The 17638-nt window shown below is 44.3% G+C and overlaps 1 protein-coding gene across 3 annotated transcripts in view; it reads left to right on the forward strand.

The window, feature by feature from the left end:
* The first annotated feature begins 5370 nt into the window (after nt 1–5370).
* LAMP2 (lysosomal associated membrane protein 2) overlaps nt 5371–17638 on the forward strand; it is a 39669-nt gene continuing 27401 nt past the window's right edge. For 2 of the 3 annotated variants that reach the window (XM_020975109.2, XM_020975108.2), the window contains exons 1-3: nt 5372–5586; nt 10628–10746; nt 11599–11812. In XM_020975109.2, coding sequence (XP_020830768.1) covers nt 5511–5586; nt 10628–10746; nt 11599–11812 — 409 coding nt within the window. In that variant the 5' untranslated portion in view covers nt 5372–5510. Of the gene's footprint in view, nt 5587–10627; nt 10747–11598; nt 11813–17638 lie in introns of all 3 variants that reach the window. The other variant, XM_020975107.2, reaches the window with a different exon arrangement.

Below are 17638 nucleotides of genomic sequence, written 5' to 3' on the forward strand. Positions count from 1 at the left end.
AGCAGCTCTGCCTTCTTCTCATTCAGGAGACATGAAACTACTCTGGGCCCAATTTCAGACCAAAGAAATGATGACAATCAGGAGACTGGGATTTGTTTACTCTAGAGGCCTCTAGGTGGCACAGTGGACAGAGGACTGGGCCTAGAGTCAGGAAGACCAGAGTATCTGAGGCTGACTCAGACCTTTACTAGCTGTGTGACCCCAGGCAAGTCAGTTAACCTTTGTCTCCCTCGGTTTCCTCATCTGTAAAATGAGCTGGAGAAGGAAGTGGCAAACCACCCCAGTATCTTTGCCAAGAAAACCCCAATGGGGTTACGAAGAGTCGGATACAGGTGTATAACTTCCTGACTCTGGGCCCAGAGCTCTCTCCAACTCCCTCATTTTGCAGAGGAGTAAAATGAGTCCCAGAGAGGTGAAGTGACTTACCTAAACTCACACATTTAGTAAACAGGAAAGATATCTCAGTTTCCCAGCTGGAAACATGTATATTCCCCAGTATATAGAGCACTAGGCCTGGAGTCAGGAAGATCTAAATTCAAATGTGGCCTCAGGCACTTAGTAGCTGTGTGACCCTGGGCAAGTCACTTAGCCTCTGCTTGCCTCAGTTTCTTCAGCTATAAAGTGGGGATAATAATAATACCTACCTCCCAGAGTTGTTGTGGGGATCAAATGAGTCAATTCTTGTAAAGTACTTGGCACACAGGCACTATATAAATGCTTATTCTCTCCCTCTTCTCCCCTTTCTCACTTTACAAAAATGAAGCAGAGAAAAAATAAAATGGCTTTCACCTATCAGATATACCTGGTTTCACATTGTGATGTTTTCTTTGACATTTCTGATTCTTTTTATCTGACCTGTGATTTCATTGGTGCAGAGAACTCCTAGGTGAGGAAATTCCCTCCACCAATGCAATTTGGTACCTTATAAGCAGTTTAGAGATTGGGATATTTACTTGGGGTACTGTGAGATTAAGTGACTTGCCCAAGGTCATAACAGCCAGGATGGATGTCAGTGGCAGTACTTGAACCCTGGGCTTCCAGAATCCACGCTTCCAAACACTGAAACGCTCTCTCTTAGGTATTCTTTATTAAGGACCCATATTATAAAGTAATGTCATTAATGTGATATATTTTGACCCCAAAGAGAACCCTAAAGGCTGTATTAATTAAATGGCCAATCTTTGCTAATAAAGCAAGATTAGAAATAATCATATGATTTTATAAATCATATGCATGTCAGTTTCACATCTTATATTTGTCTAATTTCTTATCTACGACATCATGTGTATGTATATGTGAGCACATGCGTATTTGGTAGTGGTCAAAGAATAAAATGAAGGGATTTCCAGAAAAGAATTACAAATTCCAAATGATCACACAAAAACATATTCTACCAACTCTGAGGTTTGGCCTTGCCTGGGAAGATTGGCAGAGATGTCAGACAATGGGAACGGTCAATATTGGGGGGATTGTGGGAAAATAGAGCCATCAAAACACTCTTGGTGGAGCTGTGAATCTGGATTTCGATTTGAAATTATTTGAGGAAAGTTACTAAAAATGCCCATCCAGGGGTGGGGAACCTGCATCCTCAAGGCCACATGTGGCCCTCTAGGTCCTCAAGTGTGGCCCTTTGACTGAATCCAAACTTCACAGAACAAATCCCCTTCATAAAAGGATGTGTTTTGTAAGACTTGCACTTGGTCTTTAAGAAGCTGTACCCAAAGAACTAGAAGGCTACATGTAGCCTCGAGGCTGCAGGTTCCCCACTCCTGGCCCATACCCTTTGATTCTCAGATGTCACTACTGGCCTATACCCCAAAGTAGTCAAAGACAGAAACAAAGGCCCAATATATACCAAAATATTAATAGCAGCACTTGTGGACTGGAAGTAAAGTGTGGGGGCCCAATGATTGGAGGATGCTTGAAAAACCAATGGTATTTGAATGTAATCGAATATTATTGTGCAATAATAAATGACAGATATGAAGAACTCAGAGAAACATGGGGAGATTTGTATGAATCGACTGAGTCTAACCCCCTCATTTCACAACCGAGGAACCTGAAGTACAGTGACTTGCCCAAGGTTACATGGCTAGCAAGTGTCTGAAATAGAATTCAAACCCAGCTCTTTCTGATTCTAAACTCCCTGCTCTAGCCATTCATTGCACTACCCAACTCAGTTAGGTTGGGTACAATTCTTTTCCCTCCGGGACTCAGTTGCCTCTTTCATAAAATGAGGGTTGGGGACCAATGGTGTCTAAGATCCATTCCAGTTCTGATGTTTTAGCCACTTGGCTAGAATTAATAGTAAATTAATACTGAGCTAGGTGGTGCTGCAGTGTATAGAGTACTGGGCCTCGAGTCAGGATGTTAGTTCAAATCTGGATTTAGATACTTACTAGCTGTGTGACCCTGGGCAAGTCACTTCACTCTGTTTGCCTCAGTCTCCTCATCTGTAAACTGAGCTGGAAAGGAAATGGCAAACCACTCCAGTATCTTTGCCAAGAAAACCCCATATGGGGTCACGAAGAGTCAGATACGGCTGAAAAACAACTGAATAATGACTTAAAACAACAACAAAAATAGTCATCACCTCACACTTGGACTACTTCAATAGCATGTTGATTGGTCTCCTTGCCTCAAGTCTCTCCCCACTACAGTCCATCTCAGCTGACAATTTAATCTTTGTAAAGTAGAGGTCTCACCTCCCCCATTTAGTAAACTCCTGTGATTCCTTAAAACCTCCAGGTTCAAATATAAAATCCTCTGTTTGATTTACAAAGCTCTTCATAACCTGTTCCTACTTCCCCTCATCCCCCCCCTTCCCCAACAGCCCTTCTCAGTCCTTTTTTTGTCTTTTGGCGAGGCAATTGGGGTTAAGTGACTTGACCAGGGTCACACAGCTAGTAAGCCTAGCAGCCCCCCTTCCCAGTCTTCTTAATTTTACTTACCTCTATGTGCTCTTATCCCTATGACCATTAACACTGGCTTCCTTGTTGTGTCTTGCACATGACACTCGATTTCTGGATTCTATCCATTCTCTCTGGTTGTCCTTTATGCCTAAAAGATTCTCCCTCCTCATCTCTGCCTCCTGGCTTCCCTAGCCCCAGCAAAAATCTCACCTTCTGTAAGAATCCCATATTCTTCTGAGATCATAATAATATTAATAATAATAGGTAACATTTATATAGTGCCTACAATGTGCCACGCACAGTACTAAGTGCTTCATAATTATTATCTCTTTTGATCCTCACAACAACCCTGGGAGGTAGGTGCTATTATTATCCCCATTTCACAGTTGACAAAACTAAGGCAGACAGAGGTAAATGACTTGCCCATGGTCACACAGCTAGTAAGTGTCTGGGGCAGGATTTGAACTCTTCCTGAGCCTGGGGGTCCCCCCCCCCTTCCCGCCATCCACCACAGTACCACCTAGCTGCTACCTTGTCATTACCTCTGATTAATCCTATCTGCAGCTTGTTTGTACTTCGCTGTTTGCACATTCTCTCCCCATTAGACTTTGAGCTTTTTGACAGCAGGAGCTGCCTTTTCCTTTTCTTTGTATTCCCCAGTCCTGCTTGGCACATAGTAGGTGCTTAATAAACACTTGTTGACCTGGCTTGACTAAGCCATAGTTAATAATTGAATGCGGAGAAATCTCAGATGATGTTTTTCTATGTATTAAGCTCCTGCTAGTGGATTTTATTGATTGATTCCCTCAGTCAGCAAACATTTATTGAGCTTGTATCAAGTATAGGGCTTGCTACTGGGCACTGAAGGGGATATAGAGATAAATGACACGAGCCTTTCCCTGTGGGTTCATAGTCCATTAGTGGTGCTAAAATATGGACCCAGATAACTATACCACATAATAATATAGTCATTGCACAGGAGCGAAGGAACAAAGTGCTATGAGACTGGGGCACACTGTAAATCAGGGAAGGTCTCATAGAAGAGACATTGATGAATGGGAAAGGCCACTGGCTTTTAAGTCAAAGAACCTGGTTTCAAATCTCACCGAGGACACTTAACTTACTATTTGTGTTGAGCTGAGGTAAGTCACTTTCCTCCTGGCCTCAGTTTCCTCATTTGTAAACTAAGGAGACTGGACTAGATGCTCTCTGAGGTCTTTCTAGCTCTAAACCTTTGATTCCTAGGTGAGTAACTGCAATGGAAAAATCTTGGTTCAAGGGAGCAGAAGATGAAAGACACTTCTCTCCTCCAGAGAGGGTGTGGAACATTGCACAAGTTTGTGGTTGCTTTGTGAGTTTTGTTTAACTGCTTTTCTTTGTTGCAAGGGAGGGCTCGATGCAGGGTGGGGACGATAAATACGTGGGAAAACGACTATGATATTAAGAAAAAACCTACCAACCCATCAATTAAAAAAAAATAAAGACATGGGAACTGGCCAGGCATATCAGACAGTAAATGGTATGGGGGTGGGGGTGGGAAGAAGCCCTCATTAAGTGCCTACTATGTGCCAGGCACTGGGCTAAGTGCTTTACAAATATTGTCTCATTTGATCTAGATCTTGAAGGATCTAGAGCTCATTGGTCTAGCCACATCCTTTTACAGATGATGAGTAACTGAGTTCCAGAGAGTTGAAGTGATTGACCTAGGACCCTAGATCTAGAGCTGGAGGGGACCTCAGAGGCCATTTGGTCCAACCCCTTCACTTTACCAAAATTGAGGGCCCATGGAGGGAAAGTGACTTGCCCAAGGTCTAACAGCTAGCAAGTAGAAGAGCTCGAATTTGAACCCAGGTATTCTGCCTCTGAAGTCCACTGTTCTTTCCACTACACTCTAAAGAGGCATTGATGGGGCTTCTGGGGAGGAGGCCTTTGAAGGTAAGCAACTAGTCTAATTTGACTCTGGAGCAGCAGAGGAAACGGAGAGAGATAAGACCTGTCAATTATTACCACTAGGGCTGGGTTTGTGTAACTGACTAGACTAAAGCAACCCTCTTCTTCTTACCTCCCACAGTTAATCATTCACGACACGCATTTATTAAGCAGCCACCAGGAACCAGGCACTGGACTAGGCGGGGGACACAAAGGTGAGGTGGTGGTAAATTAATCAATCCTTCGATCATTCCCCCTTCCCGCTCCAGCCTCTTCCTTGCCCCCCCCCCCGGCCCCTCTCCCAACATTTACACCGGTGCAAGCAGGCCTGCAGCCCAACTTGCCAGTGCGGTCTCTAGATGCTGGAGGGAGCGCTGAACGCCCGCCCCACCCCTCCCCTTGGTCATCTCGCCCCTCCCCTCAATAGCCCAGCCCACCCACAGCCTAAACTACGCCCCTTACCCTCAGCCCCGCCTTGTCCCCGCCTAGCTCCGATCCCCTGCCTGCTGATTGGCCGAGATCGGAGCCCCGCCTCACTTCATCATAAGACCTGGGGTCGAGGCGTCCGTGTCTAATTGCTCCGCTGCCGTGTCTCTAGGCTCCAGGGTCTCGACCATCTGACTCTACCTGGAATTTGTTTGCCACCTTCGCCCCCCCTGGGCCAGGACCATGTCGCGCAGCTGCCGTCTTCATCTCCCCCTCCTCAGCCGGGGCTCGGCCTTTGCTTTGCTCTGTCTCTTACTGAGTGAGTGGGGGCTGACGGGGGGGGGGGAGGGAAGGGGAGACCGGGCCCAGCTCTTACCCTGGCTCCGGGTCCGAGGCCGAGGCTGGGGCGCCCCTTACACGGAAGCGATGACAGTGCGCGGGGAGGGGGGCCGAGGCCGGGGCCAGGGCCGGAACCGGAGGGAGCCCGAGGTGGGGAGCGGCCTGGCCCCTTGGAACTGGGGAGAAGAGGAGCTTGTGGAATGAGGGAGGGGCGGCGACTGAGGAGTGAACAAGATGAGAATGGGGGGGGGAGGTTCGTGGGAGCCGAATGACTAAGGTGAGAGTGGAGGGGAGGGGCTGTCGTGAAAGAGTAACCTCGGTGGTGGGGGTGGGTAAGGAGCGACCTACATGGGATGAGGGACTGTTGGGGGGCCCGAAGAGTGACCAGATTGAGGGGGGGCTGCGATCAAAGGAGTGACCTAGATGAGAATGTAAGGGAGGATACCAGGGGGAGAGGAATGACCAAAGTGGGAGTGGGGGGGGGAGGTGTGCAGTTGAGTGGTAATCTAGGAGAGAGATGGGGCTGGGGGCTTTGGACTAACCTAGATGAGAGGGTGGATGGAAGGAGCAGAGGAGTGACAAAAATGGGAATGGGAGGAGGTGTCAAGGACTGAAAAATGGCCTAGGTGGAATGGGGCAGGGGGAGGATAGGTGGCCCAAGGAGTGACCAAAGTAAGAGTGAGATGGTCAACTCAAGGGGGACCTGGGCCTGGTGGGAAAATGGTATGGAGGCCACGACCAGTTTGAATCCAGACTCTGAAGCTGAGGAGGCCTTAGTGTGAAGGGAATTCTTTCATCTGGGAGACACCCTCTCCCCCAGTCATTTCTCTTTCTTTGAGTGGTTAGGAAGGGAGCCACCCCACCCTGGACTCAGTTGAGGTGGTTTCACCTAGCTTGAGTTGCATTTAGGGATCTTGTCTAATACCTGGCTCCTCAGTCTATCTGTCCCTTTTCAGTCTTCTCCCCTTCCCCCTCATTCTGTTATTACCTTCCAGGGATGTTTTATGAGAAAAGCATTCCAGAGTTCCATAACTAACTTAGTTCAGACACTCAGCCTCATATAGAGGAGGGTGTAGGCTGGTTTTTAAATGAGGGTTGGAGGAAAAAAAAAAACCAAACTTGCTAGTGGATTGTAAATAACCCCCATATATTTTACCTGTAGAAGAATTAATCTTGTCATCCAGTCTGCTAACCTCTCTCCCCATTTGCCCCCAGAAAGGTCACAATTTCAACTTTCCCTCCGCTTTCTAAACTCTCCTGTAAGCCTTAGAATGGAGCTCACAGAGGTCAGCTAGGTGGCACAGTGGATAGAGCACTGGCCCTGAACTCAGGAGGTCCTGAGTTCAAATCTGGCCTCAGACCAAACGCTTGACACTTACTAGCTGTGTGACCCTGGGCAAGTCACTTAACCCCAATTGCTTAAAAAAAAAAAAGAATGGAGCTCACAAGTACTGTGACATTTCAACTGTTTTAGACAGATGATGAACAGTTCCAAGGGCTTTGGATTGAGAACTTCCATGAAAGTGCCAAAAACAGATCTCTCTAAAGCCAACTTGTTGAGGCATATACTGGGGTAGTCATAGATGTTTCCTTAGGACATGCTGTTAGAGGGATTAATGAATATGTAGGCACTGATATGATAAATCCTCATATCAATTCTTAGGTATGACGACAGCTAAGGATTGTCACGAAGAACTAGAAAGACCTTGGGCATGTTTGAGAACTTTATGGTCCTCATAAACAGAATTGCCTTTCCAAGAATTTGCTTGAATTCCATTTAGAATATAGGCATTTGAAATGACTTGTTTAGTATTTAGTTAAGTAAGCATTTGATCCTCACGTCTTGTATGTTTGTGAGGTTTAAACATTGTTTTCAAGTTTTTTGTTGTTGTTCATACATCATTTTAACTTCAGCAAGAAGTGTTCAAGTATATGAACTGTAACAAACACAACAGTGAAACAAAATAACTGTAAATCGTCCCAGCATAACTAAACTTTTGCCAGGATTGTGCCTTCAGACGTAAGCATTCTTCTACTTGTGCTAGGTTTGTTTTGGTTTTTTTCCCCCATGAATTCCTTATAATATAGCTGTCCTACTCTCCTGCTTCCTGTGGATTAACTTTGCAATATTACAATAGATTATACTTCTAGATCTTGGTTCCTGGAGCCTCTGAAATGGGCAAAGCCTTCTTGTCATAATCTTACTTTGAAGTGGGTACAAATTGTTCTGATATGAAATGATTTGCTTGGAGTCAAGACTGTCTTGAGGGAGATAGCTCTGGAGGTTGGCCAAATTGACAGATCTTCCCATGGTAGTGTTTCTTTCTTCTGCTCTTTCTCAGAATGAACAAACATTTGATTGGAAAAAAAAAGTTTAAACTCTGAAGTTTTCAATCATATTGCTGTTTAATCTTCAATCATTTTAAACACCTAACAAATGTGAAAGTCTCTGGGATGTGGATCCATTCATGACAGTGAGTGAAGGGTACTAGTTAATTCTCTCATGGGGAAACTTGATTGAAAAAAGATTAATTAGATGGAGAACCACACATCAGTAGAGTCAAAGAACCTTTATGATTTCTCATCATAAATCAAAGTTAATGTCAGCTTGGGGTGAGAATCCTAGACTGTGTGAAGAGAGTAATTGTTAGCAGCAAAGTTGTCTTTGAGGAGTTAGTGCCACGTAGTAAATCAGAACAACCCAGTAGAGATTTGCTACAGAGGATCTTCTTCTCCCTCCATTCCTAGTTTTTCTGTAAGCTCTAGAACAGGGATGGGGAACCTGTGGCTGCACTTGAGGATCTAGAGGGCCACATGTGGCCTCGAGGCCACAGCTTCCTCACCCCTGCTCTAGAAACTCTGAAGGACATATATTTTTGAAAGATATCTTTTGAGAAATTCATATTGTAGTTTGATTTTTAAGTGTTTTTAAAAACTCCCCTCTGTATCCCCTTTGCTGTTTCATCGCCTTTGTCCACTCCTCTTTTTTTTTCCTCCCTAACTAGGAAATGATGCCAGTAAGGGCAGTGTTGGAGTGAATCATTGTATGGGTTACAGTTTGTTTGCTGTCCCAGAGGGTCTGGAGGTGGGAAATTGGACTTAGGGATGGTAATCTTAATGGGAATGGAAGTGGGGAGCAGAGAATTAGAGATGTTAAAAAGGGTTTGTGCTGATTTACTTTGCAAAACCTTTTTCAAATACTGGGATTTGAAGGGGAAATAATTTTGAGAACCCCCGATTTGAAAGCATGCTTCCTTTGGATTCCTTACAGCTGTCATTCCAAGCTTTGGCTTTGTTGCCATACCAGGGTATGTCCATAATTTTTTTTTTTGATGAGGCAATCTGGATTAAGTGACTCGCCCCGGGTCATACATCTAGTAAGCGTCAAGTGTCTGAGGTCAAATTTGAACTCAGGTTTTCCTGACTCCAGGGCTGGTGCTCTATCCACTGTGCCACCTAGCTGCCCCATGTCCATAATTTTGAAATACACAGTATAGTGAAATGATAATGACTAAGGTTGGCCCCAAAGAAGAGCTGTGAGGAGGCACCTCCCATGGCTTCTTTGCAGAGGTGGGGGACAATGGGTATGGAATACTGCATATATAGTCTCATAAGACTTTTTTTTTTGCTGTGTTTTGCTGAATTCTTTCCCCCCCTCCCCCCTTATCTTTTGTTATAAAGGATGGCTCTCTGGGAGGGATATATTGGCAAATGGAGGTGAAATAAAGATGGAAGATATTGATTGAAAATGTGTGTATATGTGTATTATCTTTTTGGAGAACAGGGTGTCCTGAGAGCAAACAATGATCCTTTGAGAATCATCCCATTAGAGACTTGACTGCAATATAGAACTAACTGTCCTCTTAATTTGCTGGTTTCAGGTCAAGATAGGGATCAACATTATTGTTGCTATGATAAAAATCAACAAAGAAGTAGTAAAGGGCCTATTTCTCCCTTAATCCTATGCCAATACCCTACCCACAGGCTGTAACTTTAAGTGAGAGATAGGCTTCTTCTGTACTTGTTGTCTCCTTGGGGAAACTAGGTTGAGACAAATGCCCTGTTGATCTAGTAGAGAAGGCCTGGGCGTCAGGAAGACCTGGGTTCAAATCCCACCTTGGAGGCTTATGGAGGTGACTCTAAACAAGTCACTTAGATTTCCAAAATGAAGGACTCAGTGAATTCCAAGTTTCCCAGTCGGTGCCCCTATAACATAATGCTATCTGATTGTGACGGCATATTATGGACTATAACGAGTCTAAGTACAGCTTACTCAGTAAAGGCTTCTGGGACAAGCTGAGACTTGAGCTGAGCCTTGAAGGGTGGAGAGAATGCCCATAGAAGGACAACCATTTCCCCTAGTGAGAAATAGCCATAGGAGCAGAAAGGAGCATCATGTGGTCAGGGGAAGATGATTAGAAGAAAGGCTGGTACTTGGGGGGATATGAAAAGGAGGACAAATTAAGGAGGGTCTTCAAGGCCCAGCAGAGGGACATATAGCCATTGAAAGCTTTTAAGAAAGGAAATAATTTGAAAAAAAGTAGTTTAAGGAAGAGAACTCTGCCAGGATGACTTGGAGTAGGGAGATGCTGAGAGAGAAGTTAGCTAAGGAGGCTTTGTAATAATTTAGGGGGCAGAGGGTAGGGACTGGATTTGTAATTTTACTGGTATAGAGAATGTCCAAGTGAGGAAACTCAAACTCTCAATACAGGTCAGCAACTTTTTTTCAATTTATATAGTCTGGGAGTTGCCTAGATTAGAGCACTAACAGATTAAGTGATTTGTCCAGGGTCACACAGCTAAAGTGAGTCAGAGGGAGGACTTGAATCTGCATTCTCCTGCCTTCAAGGCTGGTTCTCTCTACCAGGCTGCCCGGACAGTTTCAATGACTCTGAAATATATGGGTCAGATGGACTCTGAATTTCCGTCTTGCTCAAAAATGCAAGCTTCACCTGGCATTTATATTTATAAATGTGCCTTTTGCAGCTATAATCTCATTTTGTACATTTTTTTAATTCCAGGAACTCTTGAGGTCGATGCATTGAATCTCACCCTGAATAACTCTCACAATGCCACTTGCCTGCGTGCCCAATGGCAGATGAATTTCACAATAGAATATGAGACTCTAAACCACGGCCTTGTAAGTAGACATTCGGCAAACGACTGGGAATTGCTATGCTTTTGTTAGCCCTGCCTCCCCTAAAAAGTCTCAGAGGTTGATTGACTTACCTCTTGCTCTGTCCGTGGTTTTTCCTATGTACTTGAAGGCATTTAATTTTTGTGGTTTTATGTATTTTACTTCTCTGAGGTCATGAATTGTTTGGGTTTCTTAGAATCGATTAAGGGAAAATGATGAAGAGTAAGCTACTCATTTATAATTACTTAGTACTTTGATGAACGCTTTTCATGTAAACGGTTACCCTTATCTCATCTTCACCCTCCATTCGTGGTTTCTCTTGTTTCCTTACTTGTTGGTTAACGGTTATTTTTCTCCCTCTCCTTCTCCCTTCCCCTATCCCATTCTCCCCATATTCTTTTTTTTTTTTGGATTAGACTTATGTTTTCATTATAATTTGCCAGCACAGATTAACACCTGCTCTCCAATTTCCAGCATTAGAGATGGAGGGAGGGGAGGGGACGTGCTCACCAGGCCAGGTCTCTATCCACTATGTCCTCCCCGCCTTTCTAAATCTCTCTACCAACATGCAGCCTGGGGGAGGGGTGGGAGAAGGGGAGGACAAAGACAGAGCTGTCTGTTGAACATTTGCTGATTTTAACCCATAATCGGTTTTGTGATTTCCCCAGAGGAATAAAAATATGGGAGCACCTGAGCCCCACCCTACCCCCCCACTTTTTTAAACATAGCAGGCTAGGGAAAGGTAAACAGAGGGCATGAGAGTCTTAATACTAAACTCCAAACCTTGGAGAAATGCATTTATGTACATTCATATTTTTCTCTCCCTCCCCTATCTCTTTCCACTTTTTATTTTAGAAAAATGTAACAATTCAGGTCCCCAGCAATGCATCGTACAGTGGAAGTGATTGCGGTACTAATGACAATATCTCCCAAATTAAAGTCCAGTTTGGATCGGGTTTCTTTTGGACTGTGAACTTTATCAGAGAGAATTCTGCTTATTTCATTGATGTCATCTCCTTTTCCTATGACACCAGCGATAATAACGCTTTTCCTGATGCCAAAGAGAAAGGTAACAGGCATTTAGGGTTTTATTGTTTTGAGAAGAATCAGGTAGGTTGGGTGGAGTGGTCAGTGACCTCTTGGGCCATTCCATTTTACCAAAACTTTAGACATTGAATGATGACTGATCAGATGCCCAGCCCCCACCTTTCACCTTGCCCTTTTGCTGTTGGCGACCCTGTCCAGCCAAAATTGACTGAGAAAGACTTGTAGAAAGGATGTAGCATTTGTGGCTTGTTAAAGTTGCTGTCCGATTTGGAATGACTTAATCCCTGCAACTAAAAGAAGTTCTTGGTATTTTAAAGCTGTGACTATTTGAAACTTCAGCTGTGGCCCACATTTCAGCCAGATCTGTATGCAGGATGTAATGATAACATTAATAAAAATAGTTTGTACGTGAACTGAAACCCCATCTAAACTAAGAGGGAATGAAGCACTGTGGCTGTTGTTGTTTAGTTGTTTTTCAGTTGTGTGCAGCTCTTCGTCACCTTCCTTTGGGGTTTCCTTGGCGAAGATACTGGGGTGGTTTGCCATTGCCTTCTCCAGCTCATTTTACAGTTGAGGAAACTGAGGCAAACAGGGTGAAGTGACTTACCCAGAGTCACACAGCCAGTAAGTGTCTGAGGCCAGATTTGAACTCAGGAAGATGACTCTTCCTGACTCCAGGCCTGGTGATCTATCCATTGCGCCACCTAGCTACCCCTGAGGCACTGTGGTACAATGGGGGTAAAAAAAGCCCCCACTGCTATTAGAGTCAGTAGAGGTGGGTATAAATTCTAGTTCTTATCCTTATGACTTGTATGACCTTGGACAAGTCCCTTTATCTCCCTGGGCCTCAGTTTCTGCCTCTATAAAATGATGGCCTATGAGGTCCCTTCTGGCTCTAGAGCTCAGATCTCATGATTTACTCTCGCATGTTTTGGGGGCAATATTTTTGTTTTTCTCAGACATAGCAAACGTTTCATTTTGTTCGCCATAATGGCCATCTGGAAGCAGCCTTTTTATTTAGACTTGCTAATGAATAATTCATAGTTGCCTCTAGTCTACAGAGCTGTACTTCCTGAGATCTAGAAGTGAATGAGTGTAAAGGTCTGAAGGGAATGACAGACACCTAGACACTGAAAATCCCTTTGCTCAGCCTTTCTCTTATCTCCTCAGTCTGACTGTTAAGCCAGAGTTTCTAGACCCCTAAAGTGGCAGGTACTTTTTTAGCACCTCCTATGTGCCTAGCAAGTGCTCTGGGTGGCAGGGGGAAAACTCCTGAGACACTTGTCTGTGTTCTCAAATAGCTTAGCTAGGGATAGCTAGATAAAATCGATGTGTAATTTATGGAGAAAACCAATGGTGGTCCCTAAAAGGATGATAAGATGGCAGAAAATGGAAGGGTGAGGGTGGGCCGGTGCTTCACAGAGAGGGTAGAACTTGGCTAAGGAGAAAGAAGCCCACACAGGGGGAGAGCAGCCTGAGGAAGGCAGCCATGAACATGGTGTGTGCAAGAAGTTTACCTGACTCTAGCTGAAAGGTATGCCTTGGATAGGTAGATGGGGCTCTAGTCAAAGTGGAGTCTGGAAGTCAGGAAGACCTGAGTTCAAATCTAGTCTCTTGACACTTACGACCTATGTAAGTTCTGAGCAACTCACTTAACTACTGTTTGCCTCAGTTTCCTCATCTGTAAAATGGGGCTAATAATAACAGCACCTACCTCCCAGGGTTGTTGTGAGGATCAAATGTGATAATATTTGTAAAGTGCTTAGCACAGAGCCCGGCACATAGTAAGCACCATGTAAATGTTAGCTATTATTATCATTGTTGTCGGTGATGCTAGAGGGCCACAAAAGCTAGACAGAGTAGTTTAGGCTTATTATATGTAAGTCATAGGGATCCATAGTGGGTTCCTAAGCATAGGGTTGACGTGGCAAGAGCGGAATAGAATATGCAGGGGGCAGCTAGGTGGCGCAGTGGATAGAGCACTGGCCCTGAAGTCAGGAGTACCCGAGTTCAAGTCTGGCCTCAGACCAAACGCTTGACACACTTACTAGCTGTGTGACCCTGGGCAAGTCACTTAACCCCGATTGCCTAAAAAGAAAAAAAAGGTTTAAAAAAAAGAATAGAATATGCAGAATGAATTTATAAGTGGGAGCACTAGAAGAAGGATACCAGCCAAGGAGCAAAGGACCAAGGGCTTGGAAATGGGGTAGTAGGAATGGAGAGAGGAGGGTAAATCAGTCAATAAGCATTTATTGAATTGCACATATTAAGTACTTAATATGTGTGTTTTCTTTCATTCGTTGGGATACAGAGACAAGAGAATGAAACAGCCCCTGCCCTCAAGGAGCTTACATTATAACCAGGGAGATAACAAGTATTTAATAAATAAGTATAAAGAGAATAAATTAAAATAAATACCAGATAGTTAAGTACAAAGTGGAGGTCATACAAGGCCAGAGGATGCTAGCAGTTGGGGAATCAGTTGGTTGAATGTTGTCCTTCGTTCTTGAAGAGGACCAAAATGATGTTGCTATGTTAGAGTCAAGTTACAGTGTATCTGACTGTAGCTGATCAGACCAGTAAGAGATCAGAATGCTCTACCACAGCTTAGGCACAAATAGTCGGTGTGAATATTTGGAGTGGATTCTCTAATTTTGTGTATCTCACATTTCTTTTGAGCTACTTTCAGTTCTGCTTTGCTCATAGAGCACAGCACCTTCTCTGATGTGGGCATGCCATGCTGGGCGGTCCTGTGCCACTATCTCCTGTGTCACACAATCAATTCCAAAATTATTAAGAGAGACCCTGAGAGTGTCCTTGTATCGCTTTTTCTGACTACCATGTGAACGCTTGCCCTGTATGAGAGAGTTCTCCATAAAATAGTTTTTTAGGCAAGCATACATTTGGCATTTGAACAACGTGGCCAGCCCATTGCTCTCTAAAGCAGAGTTTTAGTGCTTGACAGTTTAGTTTGAGAAAGGACCTCAGTGTCTGGTACTTTATCCTGCCAGGTGATCTTCAGAGTCTTCTTAAGACAGTTCATATGGAAGCGATTCAGTTTCCTGGCATGGCACCGGTATGCTGTCCAGGTTTCACAGGCATACAGCAATGAGGTCAGCACAACGGTTCTGTAGACCTTCAGTTTGGTAGTCAACCTCATTCCTCTTCTCTCCCACACTTTCCTTCGGAGCCTCCCAGACACTGAGCTAGCTCTGGCAATGCATGTGTCAACCTCATTGTCACTGTGTACATCCTTAGAAAGTATACTGCCAAGATAAGTGAACTTGTCCACAATATGCAAAACTACTCCATTTACCGTAACCGATGGTTCTATGAATGGATGGTGTAGTGCTGGCTGGTGAAGCACCTGTGTTTTCATGGTCTTAATTGTTAGGCCAGAATTAGCACAAGCAGCAGAGAATCAATCCACACTTTCTTGCATCTCAGCTTCAGAGGCTGCATTGAGTGCACAATCATCTGTGAACAAAAAATCATGCACCAACTCTCCCTCCACTTTAGTTTTGGCTTGTAGCCTTTTTACTTTAAATAATTTACCATCAGTGTGGTCCTTTCTGAAGTGGCTCTCAGGTAGATGACCATCTTCCAGGTGAAGGATCAGCCTATTAAGGAGGACTCTGGCAAGAATCTTGCCAGCAGTGACTAAGAGAGAGTCCCCTCCTGTGATTGTCACAGGACAGTCTATTTACTTTTATAGAGATGGTCGAAGGAGGTGTCCTTGAACTACTGGGGGATAATCTCCTCTTGCCATATAACCTGGAAAATTTCATCAGCTTTTGTATGAGCAATGGACACCCTACCTTGTAAATCTCAGCTAGAATAGAATCAGCACCAGGTGCTATGCTACAGGAGAGGAGCCTAATGGCATTCAAAACCTCTTCTTCAGTTGGAAATTTGGCTAGAGAGGGATTGACTTTAACCTGAGGTAAATAGCCAATGCCTTCAGCATTGATTAATGATGGTCTGTTGAGAACACTATGGAAGTGTTTAGCCCATCCCTCCAGGTTCATATCCTTATCACTAATCAGCACTGAGTAGTTGAGGTGCACCATATGTCTTTAGCCCATAAGTAGGGCATCATAGAAATGCTTCAGATTGTTGCTATCAGTGTAAAACTGAATTTCATCTGCCTTCTTACTGAGCCAAGAATCCTGCATCTTTCTAAGCTTCGCTTGTACTTTACTTTTGATGGAGTTAAATGCTGCCTTCTTAGAGATGAACTATCCTGCTGGTAAACCCTGTGGAGTTCTCATTTTTCATTTAGCACCTTCTGAATTTCCCCATCATTTTCATCAAACCAATTTTGATCTTTGCCAGTGTTCCGGCCTAGATGAGTAAATGCAGTGCCATACACCGAATCTCTGATAGCTGCCCACTCCTTTTCTGCTCCACCATTGCCAACTGTGTGTTGGCTCAACTTTCTCTTCAGGTTAGCAGTGAACTGTTTCTGCTCAGAGAAATGCTCTAATCTATTGACATTAAGTCTTCTGGTAGTCTCATCTTGCCTTGGGGCCACCACTTTTGTTGAATGGGAATATTTGCTTGAAGAGGAGAAGTCTTTGATCAGTCCAGCACACTGCACCACACCATTGCCTTTGTTACTCTCACATCCTTCTCCTTATAATGACATAGTTTACTTTAATGGATAGATAGATTTTTCCTATGGTTACGTAGTAAACATCCACAAAGTTTTATTGCATTTAGGTAAACAGTAGACAGTGTTGGTGATGTTCTCATGAGATGCACAAGTCTTCAGTAGTAAGTGACCATTGCCGTTACTGTTTCCAGCTCCATTCCTCCCAAGGACTCCCTGCCATGTCTGGTAGTCTGAGCCTGCTCTAGCATTAAAGTCACCCAGAATTATAAGCTTGTCCCCTTTTGGCACATTGGTGATGAGGGTTTCCAGGTCTTCATAAAAGTTTTCTTTGACCTCAGCAGGGTTCATCATGGTGGGAAGCATAGGCACTGACGTTGGTGGCGTGGTGTTTTCCTGCAAGTGGCTTGCATTTTCATGAGCCTGTCCTTCAGTTCTTTTGGTAGGCGTGTGAGCTTGCTGTCTAGATTAGTTCTGATTGCAAAACTTACACCAGCTTTACAGCTCTCCCCTTCACTGTGGCCACTCCAGAAAAATGTGTATTCAGCTCTGACTTCGGTAAGCTGGCCTTCATTTGTCAGCCTTATTTCACTCAGGGCTGCTATATGGATGTGATACCTGCTGAGTTCTCTTGCAACAAGAGCTGTTCTTCTTTCAGGTCTACTGGATTTGGTGGTATCTAAAAGTGTGCGCACGCTTCATGTACCAATGGTGAGGGTATCAGCTTTGCAGAAGTTTTTGTCCATTTTTTTGTGTTTCAACCACAGGGTAGGATTCCCACCAGTTGTGGTACACAGGCCAGGGTTGGGCATAGAGACAATTTGTAGGGCACCTTTTCTAGCCCCTTCTTCACACCAGGAGGGGAGCAGTACAGTTCTTAAAAGGCTGCTCAGAGGGGCAGCTACGTGGTGCAGTGGGTAGAGCACTGGTCCTGGAGTCAGGAGGACCTAAGTTCAAATCCGGCCTCACACCAGACACTTGATGCTAGCTATGTGACCCTAGGCAAGTCACTTAACCCCAATTGCCTAAAAAAAAAGAAAGAATAAAGGCTGCTTAGACACCCAAGGGGCTGCTGAATCCCACTGCTGCCTCTAGTGAGAAGGCAACCCTATGGCCTGGGCTGCCTGTGTGTAGGGATGTGCCTACAGCTGCCCGTATATTCACACCTTCTGCTTTGTCACTTGCCTGTCACCACATGACTTTGAGATAGGTAAAAATGGTAGGGGTGATGTCTTT

Source organism: Phascolarctos cinereus, unplaced genomic scaffold (assembly GCF_003287225.1).
Source record: "Phascolarctos cinereus isolate Bilbo 61053 unplaced genomic scaffold, phaCin_HiC Scaffold_8;HRSCAF=390, whole genome shotgun sequence".
NCBI lineage: Eukaryota > Metazoa > Chordata > Mammalia > Diprotodontia > Phascolarctidae > Phascolarctos > Phascolarctos cinereus.